General features: G+C 41.1%; 1 protein-coding gene across 1 annotated transcript in view; it reads right to left on the reverse strand.

Moving 5' to 3' along the window:
* LOC125640678 (uncharacterized) overlaps positions 1-23711 on the reverse strand; it is a 51857-nt gene that overhangs the window by 18137 nt on the left and 10009 nt on the right. Inside the window, exons 5-12 of the mRNA XM_048859529.2 lie at positions 23309-23397; positions 20792-20866; positions 19941-20073; positions 18885-19033; positions 15903-16071; positions 7745-7776; positions 4111-4133; positions 462-536 (exon numbers count right to left, since the gene is read on the reverse strand). Coding sequence (XP_048715486.2) covers positions 462-536; positions 4111-4133; positions 7745-7776; positions 15903-16071; positions 18885-19033; positions 19941-20073; positions 20792-20866; positions 23309-23397 — 745 coding nt within the window. The remainder of the gene's footprint in view (positions 1-461; positions 537-4110; positions 4134-7744; positions 7777-15902; positions 16072-18884; positions 19034-19940; positions 20074-20791; positions 20867-23308; positions 23398-23711) is intronic.

Below are 23711 nucleotides of genomic sequence, written 5' to 3' on the forward strand. Positions count from 1 at the left end.
TTAGTTTATATTGTCAAAAAGAAAAGGAGTACTTATGGCACCTTAGAGACTAACAAATTTATTTGAGCATAAGCTTATGCTCAAATAAATTTGTTAGTCTCTAAGGTGCCACAAGTGCTCCTTTTCAGATGCTAGAGTAAAACAAGGTATTTCCACCCTGGAGGATTCTGTTTAGTGACTGGCCCAGTATCCTGAAAAGGATGAACTTTGGTAGCTATGAAAAGAAATTAGGTCACAAAGGGACAAATTATTTTATTAAACATCTCTACTGGCCTCAGAGCTCTGCAGTATTCAGCAAAAACCTGTTCCTCTTAGCATTACCTTTAGGCAGAAGCTCTTTGAGGTTGGGACTACATGTTTTGTTCTGTGTTTGTACAGCACCTAGCACATTCTGGGTATTACAACATAAACAGAAGCAGCAATAGATACTGTAACATGGCTTAAGGTTCAAAATACTGCACCTCACTAGGGCTTTATCACTCCAGCTCACATTGCTACCATCTTTCTGTTGATAAATTTTCTTCCTCAGAAAGGTCCTAGGGAGAAAAATTCAGCATGACTCAACTGAGAGTTATAATCAAGAAACTGACAATTATTTTTAATATAGAAACTTAGAGATTGTATTTTTGAGTCGTTTTGTTTGTTTAAGAAATTGACAGAATCAGGATGCACTAAGAGAAATGTTCTTTTTAAAGTTTTTATTTTTTACCTCTCAAATAAAACAAACCTAATTTTCTCTCTCTCATAAGGAACCCTCTCTCTTTATCTATGTTCATTTTGGAATGGCAGCCTTATTAAGTTAGTGAAAAAGACAGCATAGGATGTTTTATAAAAATTCCGTAGCCACTCACTCACCTTTTTACTTTGTTAATTTCCAAAGTTGCTTCTTTTTCCTGGTTGCGCAATGTCACTTGAGGCAGTACTGCTATAAGCTCATGACATGGAGAGGCCATTCTAGGTCTCTTTACAACCCCATCCCCCAATCTGACCTGAACCATCATTAATGTTTTACCTTATCAGGGGCTCTCAAACCATTAACAGCTCAGCAGAGACCGTGTGCGCCTGACAGGTTTTAAGAATGAAAACTGGGTGTTCGAGTGATTAAAATAAAATCTGATCATCTAACAAGGTCTTGTTTAAAGGTGGCACAGTGGTTTGTGCAAGCAGCGATTCAATGGCAGAGCTGGCAGATCAAACCTTTACAAAGGTTCAACAAAAGCCGTTTTCATCTCCAGCTCCCCCGCACTCAAAGGCAGGGCAGAGCTGCCCTGTATTATTTGTCAACTTTGTATACACATAGTCACCACTGTTACCATTTGATTCAAGCAGAGGGAATGTGGTGTGAAGACCTTGTTTCTCAGGAAACTGTTCAGGTTTGTAAGGAGATAAGCATGCTCAGTAAAAGCATTTTGGAACCGAAGGTAAAAGAATAACTGGCACTAAACAGAACTGGTTCTTTAAAACATGAGTGCTCCTTTTAGGGTGCAGAGCCTATGGAGCTAGGGAAGCTAGTTTTTACCGTGCTTTACAGATTATCTGCTAAATGATCAGCTATATGTTGATGGCAAGATTTTTATACCAAGAGATGATATAAGAGGCAGATAAAAGCTTGGTTTTCAGATCCTCAGGGTTTGGAGTAATGGCTGTTAGAAAAAATCACCATTTGACTTGCAAAAGGAACACATTTGATCCAGGTGTTCTGAGAGAGAGAATCAATACAGAACAGCATAAAATTTATTTACACAAAGTCATTCTAGTCTTTATTGCTAAAAGCTTTACAGCTTCTAACAGAAACATTTCTCAAATAGAGCACGCTTAACTTTAATTCATACACTGTTTTTCTTCCTCCTTTGGCTACTGATAAAAAACACTGTGTTTAAATATGGGCCATACAATCCAAAGTGAGATTATATGGCTCCACAAGGATAAATTCCAACCTGGGAAATGGTGCCCTTCAAACATAAAAGATCAGTTGCTGGGTTCTGGCTGGGAGGGTGACTCCCACATGATGCTGGCTCCCTTGTACGTGAGGGGATGAAAAGGACAGTAGCATAAATCTTACACTGAAAGTCATGGGTCTTCAGGTGCAGAATGGCCCCCTAGATGTTTTGTTTAGTAGGGTTTTCTCATAGCATTATTTCATCCAATTCTTTATGGCCACATTCAATATCGAAAAAGAGAATTACAGTAAGACTGAAAATTCTGCAGGACAATACCCTAGCCACTGGGTTATGAGGTATTCAGGGGTGGAGCACTCCCAAGCTCTTCTGCTGAAGCTGTTCCACTGCACATACATGATTTGTCTTTGGCACAGGGCATAGAAGCTGACTCTGGAAAATACTAGTGGCTGCGCCACCAAAAAGCTCAGGGAGGTGCTTGGGGGAGGGCGGAGAGGGGCGGCGCCTCGGAAGAAGGGGCGGAGTGGGGGTGGGGCCTCGGGGCAGAGCACCCCAGGGAAAACTAGAAGTCGGCACCTGTGGCACAGGGTTTCAAACTTGGGTCTCCTACTTCCTAAGTGAGTTCCCTAGCCACCAGGCCAGAGAGTCAATTTCATTCTCTGGCCTATGACCATGGCAGTCTCTGAGCTACTCCTCCATATGAAAAATGAGGCTCGTTGTGACTGGTTCCTTTACAGCAAATCAGGTGTGCCCCTATGATGCCTTTGACCAAAGTTAAACACCATGCTATGGTTAAAAGTACAATCCCTCTGTTTGAAAGACAGTATTTGACCTTTCAATACCCACAAGAATTCTCTGCTCCCTGAGGTTGGCTACTAAGGGCAACATTGTTCCCCAGTTTTATAAGCAGGATGCTCTAAGGGAAGCCTGGTGTTCTTCGTCATTCTTTCCCCTGAGGCTGTATCTTGGAGCTGCAAAATGATGTCTAGAAGACCGTGCTGTGATGCTGCTGCCCAAATTTGCTATTCCTTCCCCTCTCTACAAACACATCCTTTTTGTCACAAGGAGCACACTAGCCTCAATTAACTCACTATCTCTGTGTCATTTAAATGACCCGACGAGGAAAAGTAGACATCCTCAAGAATAGGATTCCTGTGCATTTCAATACAATGCTGGCTCATAAGAACGAAGCCGAAAAGCAGGGATCGCAACCAGCACATGGGTGCTCATGAACCAAGACAAAACTAGTATGTTCACAGGAAGAGGGGAGAACATGCCCCATAAGGACCAGGCTGTGTCTAGCCCAACAGGGCAGTGTAAGAGCCAGGCTCAATCACAGCCCTTCTGTTTGGGGACGGGCATGCACTGTTTCCTGCATTACTGGGAGCGCAAATATTGGAAGCATGTGATGTCCTGGAGTTTCCCCCAGATGCTGTAGCTCTCCTTGATCCAAACATGGGCCAGTCCCTAAATAGCACAATTTGGCCCTAATTCAGCAAGGTATTAAAGCACTGGCCTAACTTTAAGCATATGAGTAGTCCAATTGGCTTCAATGTTTGTAAGAGTACAGTGAAGTGAAGGGGAGACACCCCAAGCTGGAGGCACTTACTGAGTTAGGAATTCATTACATGGTGACGAGGGAAGAGAATGGTTTTGAAAGAAAAAAAAAAAAAAAGAATATGCTCTTTGGGGCAAGACTGTCTTTTTGTTCTGTGTTTGTAAAGTGCCTAGTGCACTGGGGCCCTGGTCCATGACTGAGCCTCTTGGGCACTATGATAATACAAATACTAAATAGTAACAATGAATAACCTGTCCTCCTCCCCACCTGTTTCACTGAAGTGTCTTTCCTGAGCTTCAGTCATTGCCAGAAACATACACAGAATAGGATGTCAGTGTGAAATGCTTTGAAACACTGTCACAATAGGAACAATTTTCTCTAGGGAATGAAATCAGACTGCAAAGTTATTTTCTGTCTGCTGAAACATGAAAAGAATATGAATGAGATTACATCTGGCCCTGGGTATATAAGAGAGCAGAACCAGCCTTAACCAGATTCAGTTTTCCTTCAGTGTCCTTCGAAGAAATTAAAAATCCCAAAGAAATCCTGAATCTGGCTAGATGTCTTATAAAAGAAACCACATTCTTGCCTAGCAGAAACAGCGTGCCTTTGATTATTTGGAAACACATGACTTAATCATCCCATTATGCATACCTTTTCTCAGCTGGTGCCAGAGCCTGAAAAAGACAGAGACAAGCATTAGATAAAACAACATGATTTCTAGCTAAAGAGATTGGAGTCAAAGGGTCCAACCCTGCATAGGGCTGAGCATCCTCAATGCCCATTGACTTCTCTGGGAGGTGTGGGTGCTTAGTACTTAGCAAGATTGGGCCTAAAGGGAGCCCTCTCCCCTGAACTGATACCAAGCTAGATAACTAAAAATCTTTATCTTCTTAAGTAACTTCCCTCCCCCAAACAAAGATCCACAACATGCAAAAAGACCCATGGGCAAAATGACTGGTGCTAACAAGTTTCAGAGTAGCAGCTGTGTTAGTCTGTATTCGCAAAAAGAAAAGGAGTACTTGTGGCACCTTAGAGACTAACCAATTTATTTGGGCATAAGCTTTCATGAGCTACAGCTCACTTCATCGGATGCATTCAGTGGAAAATACAGTGGGGAGATTTATATACATAGAGAACACGAAACAATGGGTGTTACCATACACACTGTAAGAAGAGTGATCACTTAAGATGAGCTATTACCAGCAGGAGAGGAGAGCGGAGCGGGGCGGGGTGGAGGGGGGAAACCTTTTGTAGTGATAATCAAGGTGGGCCAGTTCCACCAGTTGACAAGAACCTCTGAGGAACAGTGGGGACCTAAAAGTGGCAATTTTTCTACAAAAAAACTTCAAAAACAGACTCCAAGGAGAGACTGCTGAATTGGAATTAATTTGCAAACTGGATACAATTAACTTAGGCTTGAATAGAGACTGGGAGTGGATGGGTCATTACACAAAGTAAAACTATTTTCCCATGTTTATCCCCCTCCTCCCCTCCGCTGTTCCTCAGCCCTTCTTGTCAACTGCTGGAAATGGCCCACCTTAATTATCACTACAAAAGGTTTTCTCCCTCCCCCCCCCCTCTCCTGCTGGTAATAGCTCATCTTAAGTGATCACTCTCCTTACAGTGTGTATGGTAACACCCATTGTTTCATGTTCTCTAGGTATATAAATCTCCCCACTGTATTTTCCACTGAATGCATCCCATGAAGTGAGCTGTAGCTCACGAAAGCTTATGCTCAAATAAATGTGTTAGTCTCTAAGGTGCCACAAGTACTCCTTTTCTCTTTGGTGCTAACAAGTCACTGTTCACTCATTTTGCCTTGGCTGCAGCCCATCCCCCTGTTATTTGTCTGTATAGTGCCCACCTAGATTATGAGATCTTCAGGGAAGGGACCTGGTCTTCAAACCCTTTTGTAAAGCAGCGAGTGCACTGTTTGCACCATACAAATCATAAATAAATTAAAGAATAACTCCCCTTTCTCTACGCACAGCCTGCTAGTCAGTGACAACGCACAACATGGTGCTTTGATTAACCGCAGGCAATTCATCAGGTGCGGTTAACACACGGAGCTACAATTTTTCCTGCTTGGAATACCTGGTATGCTCCCATCTGCAATGCCAGATCCTTTCCCTTGCTAGCCTTAGTGGTAGAGCACAGCTGAGATGCAACCAGGACCCAAGAGAAAAAGGCCCAAGAGAAAAAGTTTGCTGTATCCTTTAACCGCATTGTTGCTAAGAACATTGAGCTTCCTGGTCTCTGTGGCAACATGCTCTTTAGCACACATGACACATTCATGTTTATAGTGCTGTGTTATTGCATGAATGGGGAACTAGCAACTGGAACACATGGCTACAAATCCCAGCTTCCTAATTCTTCTGCTCTATGCCATTATGTTTTGGCAGCCATTTTAACCAAATGACCTCAATTGCTAATGAAAAGAAATAATCACTTCTTTAAATCCAGTCGGGAATATCCACATGAGCATGAGCTCATGAAAGATGCCAGTTTGACAACACTGGAAACCTTATCATCTCTGCAAAGGGTAAGTACAACATAAGAAGCAGCAGAACAAACTTCCCATACAATACCCCTTGCTAATGTGCCTCAACCAGTAATCTGGTGATCTAAAAGGGAAAGGCTCTGTATCTCATTCCCAAGCTCCTACATTCAGTGCTTAGATGGTGTTTAAAGGCAACAGAATATCAAGGAGGGCTTAGTTCCCTGACACGTCATCCAGATGCAAAACGTGCAGAGTATGCCTAGTACTCAGGTGTTTATTGCAGATATCGTTAACAGTCTTTGCACATATTGGGCACAGGAAGAAACCAGTCCATTTACTGACAGAAGCAGCAATTACTCACAGGCTGCAGAGAACAGAAATAATCCCTACCTTTATGAACATTTAAAAAAAAAAAAATAGCAAAGCTTCACAGCAGCATGGTTCTGAAAATGAACTGAATGACTTAACTAGCCCTGAGATCAGAGTTCTGTGTCTTTCACACAGGAATCATGAAGGGATCAATAGCACTCAATGCAGAGCAACGAGCTGCCTTTCTGACACTCATTTAGGTTTTGGTAACGTTATCAGTTCTACCTGCGCACATGCAGAATCCCGAACTCAGAGCTGGCAGTTTTCAACAAGAGCATTTTGTTTTTTAAATGCATGTATTTATCATTTTGAAGCCCATACATGCCTCCAGCCCAGGATTTTGGATTTCAAATCATTTTGATATTTAAAATGAAAAGCATTTCAGTTCAACTTTCAATTACAACGTGGAAGGGCTGCAGAAAAGCCTCTTTGCAAGCATTGCTGCAACAGTTGAAACCAGAAGAAGTCCTCTTGCTAACAGGTTACAGCTGCTGGATTTGAACACATAGGAGTCTGGGGAAAAGAGCTTTAGTTTGGAACTCTTTCCCCTTTTGGTCTGAAAGAACCCAAATCTGTTGATCCTCTCCACACAATGTAAATCCCCTTTATTTGAGCAGACTCTCTATGTTAGTTACATGGTACCCATTACTGCAGTATCTAAACACCTCATTGCTTTAATGTATTTCTTCTCACAACAACCCTGTGAGGTAGGGCAGGCCTATATTATCCCCATTTTATAGGTGGGGAACTGAAGCACAGACATACTAAGTAACTTGCTGAGGATTACACAGGTAGTTTATAGCACGGCAGATAACTGAACCATGTTCCCTTCAGTGGTAGGTTAGAACCCTACCCACTGCTCCATCACTCCCACATAAGTACATTTGTTATTTTTAACAGCTAATGTTGAGGTTGAGTCATTTCGTTTTGATTGATATTGGCTCCCCTGTTCTTGCATGTTTCCAGTAAACATGCCCAGATAGATTATTACAGATAAACAGCAAGAGTGCTATTAATCAAATGAATTACTGACTCCAGGACCAGTAAACATCCACTACAATCAGAATGATCCTGCAAATAGGTGCCAAGCCAATTCATACCACCTCAACAGCAATCCCTGTAACCAGTGAAGCTGGAGCTCTGCTGGACCCCAAAGGGAATTTGTCCAATCTGTGTCAGCAGGGACAAGGGTGGCATTGCATGGATCATTGTCTAAGGGAAATGGGTTTTAAATTGGAGAAACACAATCTTCAGGGAGTCAGACAGGAAGCACTCTGGGGTTCTTAAAAAATCTGAACATGCGTAACAACAATACCACGAGCCATATTTTCAAAGCAGAAATTCTGGTCATGAAAGTCTTTGGAACATATTCCCAATGATAAATGCGTCTTTCCCCCCCCCTTGTTTATCACATACCTCAGGTGGAGGAGTAGGAATCATTTTTTCTGCTGGCACAGAGAGGGAAAAAAAAATAGAAAAATAAGCAAGAGCCAACACGACAAAAGATTTTATAATCTCTAGCTATTAATGTTACTTGTACGTTTCTTCTGCCTTTGCATTTGTGCCCTGTCTCGTGTTCCCCAGCATATCACTCACAATAGTGCAGACACTGGCCTGACCTTTTAGAAACATAAAGCACTGAGTGTGTTACTCTCCATATAAAACAAATGGCATTTTTGCTCATGTTAACACAAAAATAGGGATGGGCCCAAAAAAACCTGAATTTAGGATTGAAATCCAAACATAGAGATGAATTTTGCAGCTGGTCCATATTTTTATAATGGATTGAAATAAACATCTGGAATGAAACACCCGTGAAGTTTGGGGTGCTTGAAAATCCTGATCCAAATTTTTCATCTTGCGACCACCTCTACTCTGACCCCCTCTAATACAAAATGTCAGTGATTCTACATGTACAAGTGCATTTGAATCTCTCCAAACATGAGATGCGAGCCAGCCAACTGGCCTATCCAGGAAAATAAGTAGTTTGCTGCTGCAACACTACACACAAAAATGGGGTGGGGGATGAAGAGTGGTGGACCTCATGCCCTTCGGAGGCTATTACTGAAAGCTCTACCTTCAGGAGATAAAAGGGGATTAACCCAGGGAAGACACAGGTAGACAACATGTAAGCACTTGAACAACTCAATACAACATTAGTCCAGGCAGGAGTCTATTAACAGTGTCTGATGGAAGCAACTGTATTATTTATTAAACTGACAAGTTCAATCGGCTGCTTTTATACCAGTATAAAGAGAGCTATTGTACTTTCATGTCCTTTTAAACACAGAGAATAAAGTGTTCCCTGGAGTGCTTTCATGAGCTGCCTTCGATTAAGAGTTCTTAGAACATTTGATATTGTCAGAGATCAGCTTGCCAGAACCCCAAGTGGATTTGCAGCTTTCACAAAAGAAATGAGGATGACAGCAATTATAATTAAAAGTAGGCTGGAGAATGAAGGACCTTACCTGATGTGTACTTTACTTACTGTACCTAAAGGCTAGGCTGTCAAACATGGGGGAACTAACCTGCTTTTACATCGTTGGCAGAAATGTCAGAATTGGCATCATATTATCAGGGACTGATGCCAAGATGTTATTTCTCTTCTCAAAGTGCTAATTTTGGTGAGATGTTTGTGCTGCTTTCTAGAATGTCAGCAATACAAAGGAACGGAGTAGTGCCTAACTCTGAGAAGTAGACAGTCCATGACATATGTCAGAGCTTACATGGAGGTGTAAATTATCAGAATAAGATTAAAGGAGTACTTGTGGCACCTTAGAGACTAACCAATTTATTTGAGCATAAGCTTTCGTGAGCTACAGCTCACTTCATCGGATGCATCCGATGAAGTGAGCTGTAGCTCACGAAAGCTTATGCTCAAATAAATTGGTTAGTCTCTAAGGTGCCACAAAAAAGTACTCCTTTTCTTTTTGCGAATACAGACTAACACGGCTGTTACTCTGAAACCTGTCAGAATAAGACTAAGTATTTCACATCCCATGTTTTAAAATACAAAAGGAAATGCCTTTGCACAATATCTACGATCTACAAAGCACTATGCAATTTGGATCCTGGCTACCTTAGCCACTGTCACCTTAGCCACTGTCTTTCTCATCATGTTTTATCCCAATGGTTAAGATCAGCAGGGGTGCATCAGCTAGCAAACCCTAGATTAAAAGGTCTGGGAGCTGGTGCAATGGGGTTCTCAGTAACAGGCTTTTGACTCTGGAGTTTGTTTTCCTCATTGGCCTGACAGAGCCTGAGTTGGACTAAGACTTGCTTCCTTATGTCATTTTAGATCCTGATGTATGTGATTTGATACTTTTGTGCACACACCAAGAGGTGCATTTTATAAACTGTAATATAATAACTAGTTATTTAGGGTGGATAAAGGATGTTAGTTCCAATAGCATTTGCGCTGAATTTTGACAGTGATACCATTAATGCAAAAAAAAAAAAAAAAGGGAACATTATTCTGGGATGTATTAGCAGGAGTGTTGTAAGCAAAATACGAGAAGTAATTCTTCAGCTCTACCCCACGCTGATTAGTCCTCAACTGGAGTATTGTGTCCAGTTCTGGGTGCCACATTTCAGGAAAGATGTGGACAAATTGGAGAAAGTCCAGAGAAAAGCAACAAAAATGATTAAAGGTCTAGAAAACATGACCTATGAAGGAAGATTGAAAAAATTTTGATTTGTTTAGTCTGGAAAAGAGAAGACTGAGAAGGGACATGATAACAGTTTTCAAGTACATAAAAGGTTGTTACAAGGAGGAGGGAGAAAAATTGTTCTTCTTAACCTCTAAGGACAGGACAAGAAGCAATGGGCTTAAATTGCAGCAAGGGCAGTTTAGGTTGGACATTAGGAAAAACTTCCTAACTGTCATTGTGGTTAAGCACTGGAATAAACTGCCTGGAGAGGTTGTGGAATCTCCATCATTGGAGATTTTTAAGAGCAGGTTAGACAAAAACCTGTCAGGGATGGTCTAGATAATACTTAGTCCTGCCATGAGTGCAGGGGACTGGACTAGATGACCTCTCGAGATCCCTTCCAGTCCTGTGATTCTATGAAAAGAAATTTCTATGCTGTCATGGAACTTTCTGAAAATCTGAATGCCACCGTTATCCCATACTTCTAGATAACAGATCAATAGAAATGTATACCATCTACTTTGAAGCCAGAAAACTAACTTTAGGAAGCACCAAATCCATTGGGGACATAGAGACACAAGTCCCCTTCATAAATATCTTATTTTTTCTAGAATATCATAACTCTCAGTATATAAGCCTAGCAGAATCAGAGCTTTCATCGCAGCTCCATTAAGCTCACTCCAGCTGGACCAGCAGTTGCTGAGCACCATCATGCTTTCTGCATCCGCTCTGGAAGATTAGTCTCCTACTTTTGCAGCACACCCTGCAGACTCTGGCCAGACTCTGATCTCAGGAATAGCTGAGTAAAGCCAGAGTAACTCTATTAAGCTCAAATCCATGGAGTTACTCTGAATTTACACTGTTAATAAGCTCTGAATTTTGCCCCACATCAAACCCAGTTCTCTCGTTTGCTGCTGCCAGGCGCTTACTGGTAACATAGAAAAATAAGTATTTTATGATGGGGCCTTTTCAGCCACGAGGTTTGAATTTCATGACCTGACTACTTTCCCCCACCCCAATTTCAGTAATAAAGGCAAACAGAGCTGAATGGGATGCTTTGCCTTTGTTCAATTATATTCCCCTTTAACCTTTTATTTCTCCTCTAATTCAAACCCTTGTGGAATACAATGACCTAGTTCTTTGAAAAAGAATGTACAATCAATTCATTCATGGGCATTAGCCAATAGGGGTGCTCACAAGAGCACAAAGAGTGAAGGATCCCCTGCTCCAAGCTTCATTTCTGAATGTGCAATAGGCTGTTGCCAAATAACTGAATTTTTCTGTAATATGAATATTTGTAAATGTAATCTCCAGTCTGCCCCCGCTTTAACCCCACCGACTCTAATGGGCCTCATGGTCAGTGTTCAAGATCAGTAATATAGAAAGAAAAGGAGTACTTGTGGCACCTTAGAGACTAACCAATTTATTTGAGCATAAGTGAGCTGTAGCTCACGAAAGCTTATGCTCAAATAAATTGGTTAGTCTCTAAGGTGCCACAAGTACTCCTTTTCTTTTTGCGAATACAGACTAACACGGCTGTTACTCTGAAACCAGTAATATAGAAAGATTTGGCTTTAGAACAAAGTTTAAAAACAAGCAGGGCCTTTGCTCCACCTTCAGGTCAGTGAAGGACATTGCATGGCAACAATGTTTCGACAAATATTTGGCTGAAGAATTAATACAGCTCTTGGGAGGGCAAAGGCATTTGTTAGAAACTTCTAAAACACTAATATTCTTAGTCAATGAAACAGACCATTCCTGGTTCAAAAACAGAGTGACAAATTTACTAAACACTGGTCGTTAAATTCGGCCCCATTTATGCACCTGACAATCACATTGGAGACAACAGGTTGTAAACCAAGAGAAATTTAGAAAGAATACATCATATTTCAACAAATCTGAGGCCCTTTAGAATTTCACAGTTGCCACATGTCCACTTCATGGCTGTCACTAGACTCCACTGTGGTCATTCAGAACATCCCAGCAACAGTGGAGATAACAGAATACAGATTTTCCTGCTCCAAAAGCACAGGCCCCTACCACCTGAACTCATAGAGACCCTTCTTTAGCTGTTAGCACTATAGGGTCTGACTGTAACACTGAACAGTCCTGCTTCCATTGTGGCAATGACTTGGGATAGAGAGCTGTTAAAATCATCTAGATTTGTCAGTAAACTGCTGATATTGGCACCTGCTCCTATCTCTTGCTGTCACTGGGAGAGCAGGGGAGCTATGTGGAGAAGGTGCTCTGGTTGCATCACTCTGGTTAGAGTTCTTGAAGGATTGCCCTAGGACTTGAAAGTCTTGTCTATATGGGGAGTTATTCTGTAATAAGAATTCCAGGTTAACTCCCTGTGCGGACACTCTTATTCTGGAATAAGAGTGTTTTATTCTGAATGAGATTAGATTCCAAAATGGATTAAGAGTTCCTTATTCATAAATGGATTAAACCAGTTCAGAATAAGGCACTCTTATTCTGCAATAAGAGCATCCACACATGTAGTAAATCAAGAATAGTTAATCCACACCCTATTTTATTCCAGATTAATTTTCATGTGTAGATAAACACTTAATCAGGGACACTCCAAGGAGTCCTCCTAAGAGTCTAACTATAGAGATCCTGCCTACAGCATATTTTCCAGCTCATCCAAAACTATAGATATGTGGCTAGGCAATATGATATATAGAGTGGAGCTAAGTAGGCATTCACTCTAGCCATATTTCTATGACTGTGGGCAGTTGAGGACCATGCTTTAGGAATGTCTGCTATTGTCAGGCAGTACACTGTGGGGGAGATGAGGAAAATCAAGGAGGGGGAAAGGTTAGTGAGGAAACCCTGGGGAGCCAAAGAAAAGCAGGGGGAGGGTAGATACTTGGTAGGGGGGCAAAAGAGAAAGTGTGCAAATAAGTCACTGTATGTTCAAACATCCAAATTACATCACTGTATGATGTATAAGGCTCCAGATTTCTGGGCCTGCAGTCTTATCAGGTATGATGATATTCAACAATTTATACTGTTTATTTAATTATAAAAGAATTTTAGTTCCTATAGGGTTTATCATGAGCTATTTGATTCATTACTGCAAAATGTTTATTGGGATCACATTGTGAAAAAGAGAATGTTAATGTCTACCATTTCAAGTGCAAACTTATAATAGAGTTGGAATATCTGACCTCACCTATAGGAACAGCTGAATGGGCCCGGGAGACAGCCTTGGGGTCTCTAGCCATCATGGCGTTCTGATTTAAAAAAAATAAATCAACATTTTTCTTTTTTTAATAAACAAGCGGGGAGATACACTACAGTAGGTTGGCCAAACTTTACCCAGCACAGACCACAAGAGCCTCAGCACAGTAACCTATGTGTATTAAATGGGGCAGATTGTAGCTGTCTGACAATTAGTACAGAGGTCTGTGGAGACTACAGGTTCAAGCATGTAATACTCCACTTGAATACTGGGACCTTGCACTGTTAATCTGCCAAGTTTGTTAATATTAGCTACAGAATTTCTCTCTCTTCCCCCAATTTTATTGGCTTGGGCAATTCTGGAAAAATCTGCGAGATAGCCTGATTCACATGAAAACATTAATCATTTGTTTAATAAATCTGACTTAAGATTTGTATTTAGCAAAACTTGATTCTCTTCTGAGTTATCATCTTATAGAATCACCAATTTAAAGGAGGCTTCTGTGTATTATTAATATTCATGAGTTTTCTGAATGAACAAAAAACTTCCACTGTGAAACTGGAATCTAAACTGATCACCGAGCTCTGCCATCCTGCCATCCAACAGCAGTTGAGGTAAACTGGTAACATTTTTGGGAGAGCACCTATGTTTGCAACAACAGGTACCTGCATCTCTGAGGAAAATCTTTTATGTTTTGGAGTACGTGTCTTTCTCAGACCAGCACCTTCTGAACTGGATAATTTCCTGGGCATAAGCTTCTAAATCATAATTAAAATAAGGCAAGTTTAAGAACATATTATATAAGAGCAAACTCCACAAGTAGGGAAACACCCTGTTTAGTAGCAAGGAATATATTTTTAAAATCATATTAAATTGCTATGGGTTTTTATTAGAGATGGGCCCAATCAGAACCTGAGATCTGAACCCCTCAGTTTTGGGGATGCTCAAAATCCAAATCTGAATTTGGAATTTTGTGAGTTGAGCCCATCTGTAGGCTATTACTCACAACCAACTATGTTAAAAGATCATTAAGGTTGCAAAGGCAAGCACTCAAAGTTAGAATATACCAAAATTAAGGTTGTCTGTGTGACCCAATCTGGCTTCCTTGTACATTTGCATTATAATACAGTCTTTAATTGCATGATCACATACTATGCCATTTTTTTCCACAAGGCCCCTGCCTCATTCAGTGCACAGAATTCATGGTGCTCATGAAGATGAGCAGTTATTTAATATTTTATGTTCTCCGAGTCCTTACTGCTTAAAGTGTGGCACGAGGACTTATTTACTGCACACTGTTCACATCCTATTCCTCCTGGACTTTTCTATGGCACTTATCATTAATGTATCTTAGCTACCAATTTTAGGATTGTGTAAGAACTTAATAAAAACCCTTCAGAAATAGTAATCACTGTTTATGACATGCGTCATTGTGAATGCCCCACTAATACCAACTGTAGCATTTATGGTGATGGAGAATACCTTTTCTTTGCCGGATGGAAATCTGTCGCTCTTTGAAGATTTTTTCTTCCTTTTTTCAGAACCTTCAGAACAGGGACAACAAGAACCTGTAATGTGACTTGTTTCTGTGAGGACTGTCTGTGTGGGCATGAGTGCGTGGATCAGGAAAGAGAAAGCAGAGCTGAACTGTGCACTGAGTACTTGTGGCACCTTAGAGACTAACCAATTTATTTGAGCATGAGCTTTCGTGAGCTACAGCTCACTTCATCGGATGCATACTGTGGAAACTGCAGAAGACATTATATACACACAGAGACCATGAAACAATACCTCCTCCCACCCCACTGTCCTGCTGGTAATAGCTTATCTAAAGTGATCATCAAGTTGGGCCATTTCCTGGATTTGTGCTGGAAATGGCCCAACTTGATGATCACTTTAGATAAGCTATTACCAGCAGGACAGTGGGGTGGGAGGAGGTATTGTTTCATGGTCTCTGTGTGTATATAATGTCTTCTGCAGTTTCCACAGTATGCATCCGATGAAGTGAGCTGTAGCTCACGAAAGCTCATGCTCAAATAAATTGGTTAGTCTCTAAGGTGCCACAAGTATTCCTTTTCTTTTTGCGAATACAGACTAACATGGCTGTTACTCTGAAACCTATGCACTGAGTGTTGAAGAAGCGCTCTATGTAAGCTCGAACCAACAGAAGTTGGTCTAGTAAAAAAGATATTACCTCACCCACCTATCTCTCTCATATCCTGGCACCAACAACGCTTCAACAACACTGCTGAGTGAATAACAGATCCAGAAGGCATTTTTCAAATATGGGGCAAATCCTGCTCCTTTCTCATATATGTACTCCCACTGAAGTCAGGTCTTGCATGAGTAAAGCAAGGAGAATTTGAACAATGCTCATGCTCCATCTCTAATCAAGTAATTACATATTAGTATAATAATAATTTTCCCTTTTGTAGCATCTTCCATCAGATCTCAAAACACTACCAACATGAATGAATTAATCCTCATAACACTTCATATAAGCATTATGTATCCATTTTACAGACAGAAAAGTTGAGGCACAGACAGTTTAAATGACTTGGCCATGGCTATCAGGAAGTCAGTAGCAGACCCAAGAATAGAGCTCAAGACCCTGGTCCTGCACTATGAAAGTCAATGTAAGTTTTGCCTCTGATAAGAGTAGGCTCATGCCTGGGGAGAATATCTGTAGAACTATGATATACAATAAAAGCCAACAATAAAAGAAGACTTTTAATACCTGTTTTTCTCTTCATCTGTAAAGTCTGAGTTTTGTCCAAACAGAAATCTCCCTCTGTTAGAAGATTTTTTCTCTCCTTGTCTGTTTCTTCACTGACTTGCTGCTGTTCAGTGCTTGGGATTTGCTGTAGCAATTCTGTATCAGTGGATTCACTCTCAGCTTCAGCAACCTGAACAAAAATAAAGCAGGCAAGTGTTGGTTGTTAGGGGGAGGAAAATGCCCAGTTAAAAAAAATCCCTCTCTTATCCCTTATTTTTGAAACTATCAGCTTGCAACATGGCAAATCCAGTCAGTACTGATTAAGGGCAAAATCCTCCTTTCAGAACCACATTGTGGATCTTGCCTTCAGTATTCTGTGGTCTCTACCACTGTGGATCACACTGTCAGGAGTTCCTATGCATAAGGAAAGCCCAATAAGCAAACTGAGATCTGTTATATGGAGATGAAATAAAAATATTTGCCCTAAATCCAGGCAATTAGAACAATATTCCATTAAAAAAGCCTTTGGCTGCCTTTCCATAACTCTCTACAATGCTGCTTGTAAAACCCACAGCTGTATCACAGACTCATGCCCTTTAAGGTCAGAAGGGACCATTGTGATGATCTAGTCTGACCTCCTGCACATTGCAGGCCACAGAACCTCACCCACCCACTCCTGTAATAGACCCCGAACCTCTGGCTGAGTTACTGACATCCTCAAATCATGGTTTAAATACTACTAGTTACAGATTATTCATCATTTACATTAGTTTAAACCTGCCAGTGACCCATGCCCCATGCTGAAGAGGAAGGCAACCAAACCACGCCCCCAGGGTCCCTGCCAGTCTGATCCGGGGGAAAATTCCTTCTTGACCCCAAATATGGCAATCAGTTAGACCCTGAGCATATGAGCAAGAACCACTAACCAGACATCTGGGAAAGAATTCTCTGGAGTAACTCAGAGCCCTCCCCATATAGCGTCCTGTCTCCAGCCATTGGGGATTTTTGCTACTGGCAGTCACCAATGGGCCACATGCCAACATAGGCAGTCCCATCATACAATCCCCTCCATAAACTTATCAAGATCAGTCTTAAGGCCGGTTAGGTTTTTTGCCCCTACTGCTCCCCTTGGAAGGCTGTTCCAGAACTTCACTCCTCTGATGGTTAGAAACCTTTGCCTAAGTTTGAGCCTAAACTTGTTGATAGCCACGTTACAGCCATTTGTTCTTGTGTCCACACTGGTGCTTAACTTAAGTAACTCCCCTCCCTCCCTGGTGTTTATGCCTCTGATGTATTTATAAAGAGCAATCAGATCTCCCCATGGCCTTCTTTTGTTTAGGCTAAACAAACCAAGCTCTCTGAATCTCCTCTCAAAAGATAGGTTTTCCATTCCTCGATCATCCTAATAGCCCTTTTCTGCACCTGTTGCAGAATGAATTAAACTTTCTTAAACATGGGAGACCTAAACTGCACACAGTATTCCGGATGAGATCTCACCAGTGCCTTCTATAATGGTACAAACACTTCCCTGTCTCTGCTGGAAATACCTCACCTAATGCATCCTAGCTCTACATTAGCCTTTTTCATGGCCGCATCACATTGACAGCTCATAGTCATCCTGCGATCAACCAATACACCTAGGTCTTTCTCCTCCTCTGTCACTTCCAACTGGTAAATCCGCAGTTTATAGCAAAAATTCTTGTTGTTAGTCCCTAAATGCATGACCTTGTACTTTGCACTATTAAATTTCATCCCATTTCTATTACTCCAGTTTACAAGATCATCCAGATCTTCTTATGTGATATTCCAGTCCTCCTCCGTATTGGCAATCCCTCCCGACTTTCTGTCATCTGTAAATTTTATTAGCACACTTCTACTTTTTGTGCCACGGTCAGAAATACAATAAGATTGGTCCCAAGACCGATCCCTGAGGAACTACATTCATAACCTCCCTCTAGCCTGACAGTTCACCTTTCAGTATGGCCCATTGTAGTCTCCCCTTTAACCAGTTTCTTATCCACCATTCAATTCTCATATTAATCCCCATCTTCTCCAATTTAACGAATAATTTCCCATGTGGAACTGTATCAAATGCCTTACTGAAATCCAGGTACATTAGATCTATCTACTGCATTTCCTTTGTCTAAAAATGTATTTATCTTCTCAAAGAAGGAGATCAGGTTTGTCTGGCATGATCTGCCTTTTGTAAAACCATGTTGTATTTTATACCAATTACCATTCACCTCTATGTCCTTAACTACTTTCTCTTTCAAAATGTGTTCTAATTTTTGTTCAAATTTGAACAGTATCAATTGCACTGACTTTTATTTGGTGAAAGGGCTAGTATTTGTGGTTTCATTCCAGTGCTGTGAAGAAAAAAAACCCTAAAAAACATTTATATTATTAAACTCTACCCTGTATTTGAGATGTAATCCCAGGGATTAAAATAGAAACATTCCCAAATTACTTTCTGAGATGGTAAATGTACAAGGCAGTAATAGGCATTCTTGATGAGATGCATGTCAGGCTAAATTCTCAGGCACAGAATTTACTTGTGCTCAGAGTTCTTCCAGCAGGTGTCCCCATAACAAAACAGAATTATGATGAATTATTGTGAACTTAAGTACACTAGCTGTGTGTTAGAAGGCCCGAGTTTAATCAATGCACTTGAGAAGGGACCTCAAAATGACTTGCCAATATACAATTGAGTCATCAGCATTTCTGCTTTCCACCTTGATAAAAGAAAAGGAGGACTTGTGGCACCTTAGAGACTAACAAATTTATTTGAGCATAAGCTTTCGTGAGCTACAGCTCACTTATGCTCAAATAAATTTGTTAGTCTCTAAGGTGCCACAAGTCCTCCTTTTCTTTTTGTGGATACAGACTAACACGGCTGCTACTCTGAAATCTGTCACCTTAATAAAGGCGGTGTTGTGTTGAAGGAAGTCAGACACGACACACTGCTGGACTCTGTACAGAAGTGTGAAATGGTTTCATACAAACCTCTTCCTCAGGCTGGGCCTCTGAACATACACTGAGTGGAGAAGAACATGGGGAGATTCCAAACTCAGGTATTTCCAAATCCACAGCCTCTGCAGGTCTGGGGCCAGGCAAGTATTTCATATAATCAGTCAGGATCATTCTTTCAGAGACTGGGAGAAAAGAGAAATGACTGCTTTAGTTATACCATTTGCTACTACACCCTATACACCTTAAGAGAATGTTATAGGGAAGCTTTCTGACAGGCTGGAAAACAGTCCTTATTAGAGTAAGAAGGGATCTCAGGATGTTTGAGAATCAATATTTCAAAAGACAGGATGCTTAATAAATGCACCTGAGAGCCTCTGATGCTCCCACACATTCCCTCCCTGGTCCACACACAAACTTCCTCCTCTTAATGGGCTTAACTCTCCACACCCAGCTCAGTGGCAGCTATTTGGGAAGGGGGAGGGGGGGCGCTGGAAGGAGAGAGGAGGCTCTGAGCCAGCTAACCTTCTCCAAACATCTACATTCCTATTTAAGGGATGACTTGCTGCCCACTCCCCTCCATTCTGGTGTTTTTACAGGAGGAGAGGGCAACCAGAAAGCCCACTCGTCCATGAACTACCATTTGTGGGTATGTGAAAGTCAATGGGACTTGGGCTCTTAAGTGCCTAAATCACGGTTGAAAATGGGACTTAGGAACTAAGGCACTTATGTGCTTTTAAAAAATGTACCGTGGATCTAACAACAGGCAGATGTTCAGGAGGTGAAGATAGTGCGGTTTTATTTCCCCCCGGACCATTTGCAGAGGTAATGAGCATCTGCAGCTCCCTTTGACTTCAACTGGAGTTTTGGGTGTACAGCAGACACCTGGTGTGCAGGGTACTGTGAAAATCTGGCCTATAGGGCCAGACCTTCAGCTGGTATAAATCAGTTTAGCTCCACTGAAGTCGACAGAGCTACGTCAATTTACACCAGCCGAGGATCTGGTTCAAGGTTTAGGACGCTACCAGATTTACTTTAGTTCTTGAATAAACAGAAGTAAAAGAAGGTAGAATTGTAGAAAGAATCCCTTACGTTCTGCCTTCTCTTGCTCATCTATGCTGAGAGGTCCAGGTTGAAACAGGAAGTCAAATACCTTCAATGAAGTCGCTGAGATACTGGGAGAACAATAAATCCGGGAAGGGGCCAGTGGCAACTTCCAGGACAGCTGGTGGATGACAGAGGAGTATACACATATAGCAACAGGTAATGTACAGGTAATAAAATGTTAAATTAACACAATACTTGCAGGTTCGCATTGCATTAATGAATTTCCCAACCAACTCAGTAGAACACCCTCCTTTATATTTTGGGTCCTACCTAGGTTGATTGTGTCCCTTTTGACAGATGCTCTGTTTTTAGGGCTAGTGTACACTAGAAGCACTACAGTGGCACTGCTGTAGCACATCTGATGTAGATGCTCTGTATAATAATGGTCTGTATTTTTAATATATGTAACACTATTATAAATGCTGGAGGCAAAGCGGGGTTTGGGGTGGAGGCTGACAGCTTGTGACCCACCATATAATAACCTCGCGACCCCCTGAGGGGTCCCGACCCTCAGTTTGAGAACCCCTGCTCTATGCTGACAGGAGAGAGCTCTCCTGTCGGCATAATAAAACCACCTCCGCAAGAACCAGTAGCTATGTTGGTGGGAGACATAGCACTGTCCACACTGGCACTTAGGTTGGTGTAACTTACCTCGCTTGTAGAGATGGCTTATTCACACCCCTGAACGACATAAGTTATACCGACATAAGTGGTACTGTGTACAAGCCCTTAGAGATACTTACATTTCCTAAAGGGATCAAAATGTCTCAACACGTCTTTACTTCCAACACCATTTTCAGATTTCAAAGAAACTTAAGTATTCAACTAAGTCTAACCTTTTCTCCGCCCATTGGTGAAACCAGCAATTCTGTTGTGAAGTCACTGGTGAAATTAAATCCCATGTAAGGCACCTAGAGAAATGGGAAAAGGTTGACGCTCAGTAATCATAAATCTGTGAGGAAAATGTTTCCCTTACGCACATACACACAGCTTGGTGAGGCATTCTTTTTGGTGCCACTCATATGCATGGGTTTCTAGTCATCAAGTCATCAGCTATGTCACATAAAAACACTGTATATGGTCCATAGATGCAAAGTCTCATTGGAAGAAGCATTTATTCTCAGTGGGTGAAATTCATCCCCCCTATTGGCACAAGACCTATATGCCACTCATAGGTTTAACCCAAAGCTCAAGTGGTGCATAGACCTAAATGCTCTCAGGAAAGTGCTGTTTGTGTCTCTATAACTCCTGAGAGAATTCTGAGCTACTGCACACGTGCATAATTAATGAGCACCACTTTTTTTTTGCACAGAAAAAAGCTTCTGCCAAAATACTGATGTAGTTCCACCATTTTCCCACCAGAGGGCACTGTGGCACAAGAACAGCAGCAGCTCCCCACCAGGGAGGGAAGAGAAAGAGCTGCCTTCTTCGCAGTGGACCTTGTCAGGAGACAGGGGCTATGGGGAGCCAGACAGTGTGGGGTACTGGGGGGGCATCAGAAAGGGGTTCATAAGGGCTAGTGAGGGAGGACAGACTGGGGCAGGGGCTGAATGGGAGTGGAGGCACAGGGCCACAAGGGGGAGGGAGATTCAGGGCCAGATGGGGTTGGGGCGGGGGTGCAGAGCTACATAAGGACAGTGTGTGGTGGGTGGGGCACAGGCACACATGGGGACAGGGGAAGGGGATGCAGGGTCACAGGGGGACAGGGACAAATGTGCCTGACTGACTGGGGGAGTCTAGGGGTCAGCAAGGGTCTGCATGGGGGAAGTTCCCTAATAATCCCTCCACACTCCCCCACAAAAACCTGTTCCATACTTTTCCCACCCATATCCAACAACCCTCCAAGTTCACACCCAGGCTCCTTCCCAGCAATTTACTTCCCTCTCCCTTAGCTCCTCTGTTACCCCGACTACCCCAAGCCTTTGCTGTGCTTCTGAGGGGTGCGGGAAACACGGTCCTGTATTGTAGTTTAAATGAATTATTACTCAGAGTTCTGTATTAGTATGCCTAGTAAGAAATCTATTTGTCAAAAAAAATAATAATTCCTGAATCTTTTTTGTTGTCTGTATTGTTACAGACATACTTGCTGACAGATATTTTGAAATAAATGACCAAAAAAATTGAAACTGGTGTGATTATATTGTGTTATTTTGATAAATAAAATATGAAGAATTTGAAAATATTATGTGCAGAATTTTTAATTTTTTGGTGCATGAGTACTCCCCCAGGAGTACTCTATATCATTTGTATTAGGAAGAGCCACCATTATGACATATTAACTAAGAATGTAGAGGAAAAACTCAATACTTGCTCAATTGTTAAATTGTAGGAAATGTGGCTATTTTATCTTCCATACCACTATGATCCAGAATGTTTTTTTGGATGGGTGTTTTTAAATTTACAATGTGTAAGGTCCTAGTCACCAGTATACAGTGCTGTGAAAACGTACCTATAAGAATTTTCCTCCACAGTTTTCAGAATAAAATCTTAGCAGATAAATAAAGAATAAGTGATAAGTATATAAATCTGTATTAGAGCTGGTCAAAAAACCAAAACACTTTTTTCCCCAAAAGTTTTCATGAACATTTCACTTTTGTTTTTCCTTAAAATTCCAAACTTCAGTGAAAAAATGATAAACATTTCATAATTGAATTTTTAAAAAAATCAATTCCATAGCGGTGGAACTTGAAAAATTGAAAAATGTTGGCAAAAATTTCATTTAATATTGAAATTTTGTATTCTATATTTAATAGGTAGAGAACATGTCAGTTTGGAGTACTTTCAGGTTAGCTGAAAGTACAAATAGTTATAAATGTGGGTAGTTGAACATGTTAGTGAATTATAATAAATCTGGTATATATACAGGAAGTTATGTTCAGAAATACAAACTCCAACAAATGGAGAGAGATCACAGTCAAGTGCTAACTCATTCACCCAGTCTAACACATTTTCTGTCCCATGTAATAGGAACAGTTCACTTTTCTGGAGTATGCAACCATTTCTACTTTTAGAGGTAATGCTTATTAGTGAAATAAACTGAGACAATAAATCTGCTAACTGAACAGGTTTTCTTATTAGGAAATACATATCCCAGCTCTGGGTTTTACATAATATTTTTTCCACCACCACTTCCTACTACAGAAGGTCAGAGAAGAAGCTGCCTTAATCCTGGAACTGGGGCAGGAATTATTGTTCTTCAGTGTATCTAGCACATGGTAGCAGACATAGCTGCTAGTATCAGACGTTCTTCAGTGGAGCTGGTTTATGTTGTGTCTATGAGTGCTATGGCTCATTCAGAATTGTTTTCCCTTGTATATTTGATAGCAGTATGGGTTCAAGCAACTAGAACATACCAGATAAGAGTCCATGTCAGTGACTTTGGAGACATCCGTTTTTCCTTCCTTTTGGTAATTTAAAGCTTGGTTTTCATAAATGAAGGACTCTGGTGAAGATATCACAATATCACAAGAGTGGTATTTGTATAAATATATTTAAAAGGGCCATTGCCAAGACAAAAAGTTATATATATAATATCCTTATCTGTGTTACTACACTTAGATTACTTAAAAATGAAAAAAATTACAAATTTGATGTACTTTTTACAATTGATGCTAGCTGTGTTTTGCATTCACTCATCCTTTGAGTTCATTCAGTTCAAATAGTAAACATAGACTGAATTGTTTCTGGATTCATTTCTGGATCCTATGCACAACTAGAACAATGCTGTTATATTTGGACAACAAATGTTGTAGGAAA

This window comes from Caretta caretta, chromosome 7 (genome assembly GCF_965140235.1).
Source record: "Caretta caretta isolate rCarCar2 chromosome 7, rCarCar1.hap1, whole genome shotgun sequence".
NCBI lineage: Eukaryota > Metazoa > Chordata > Testudines > Cheloniidae > Caretta > Caretta caretta.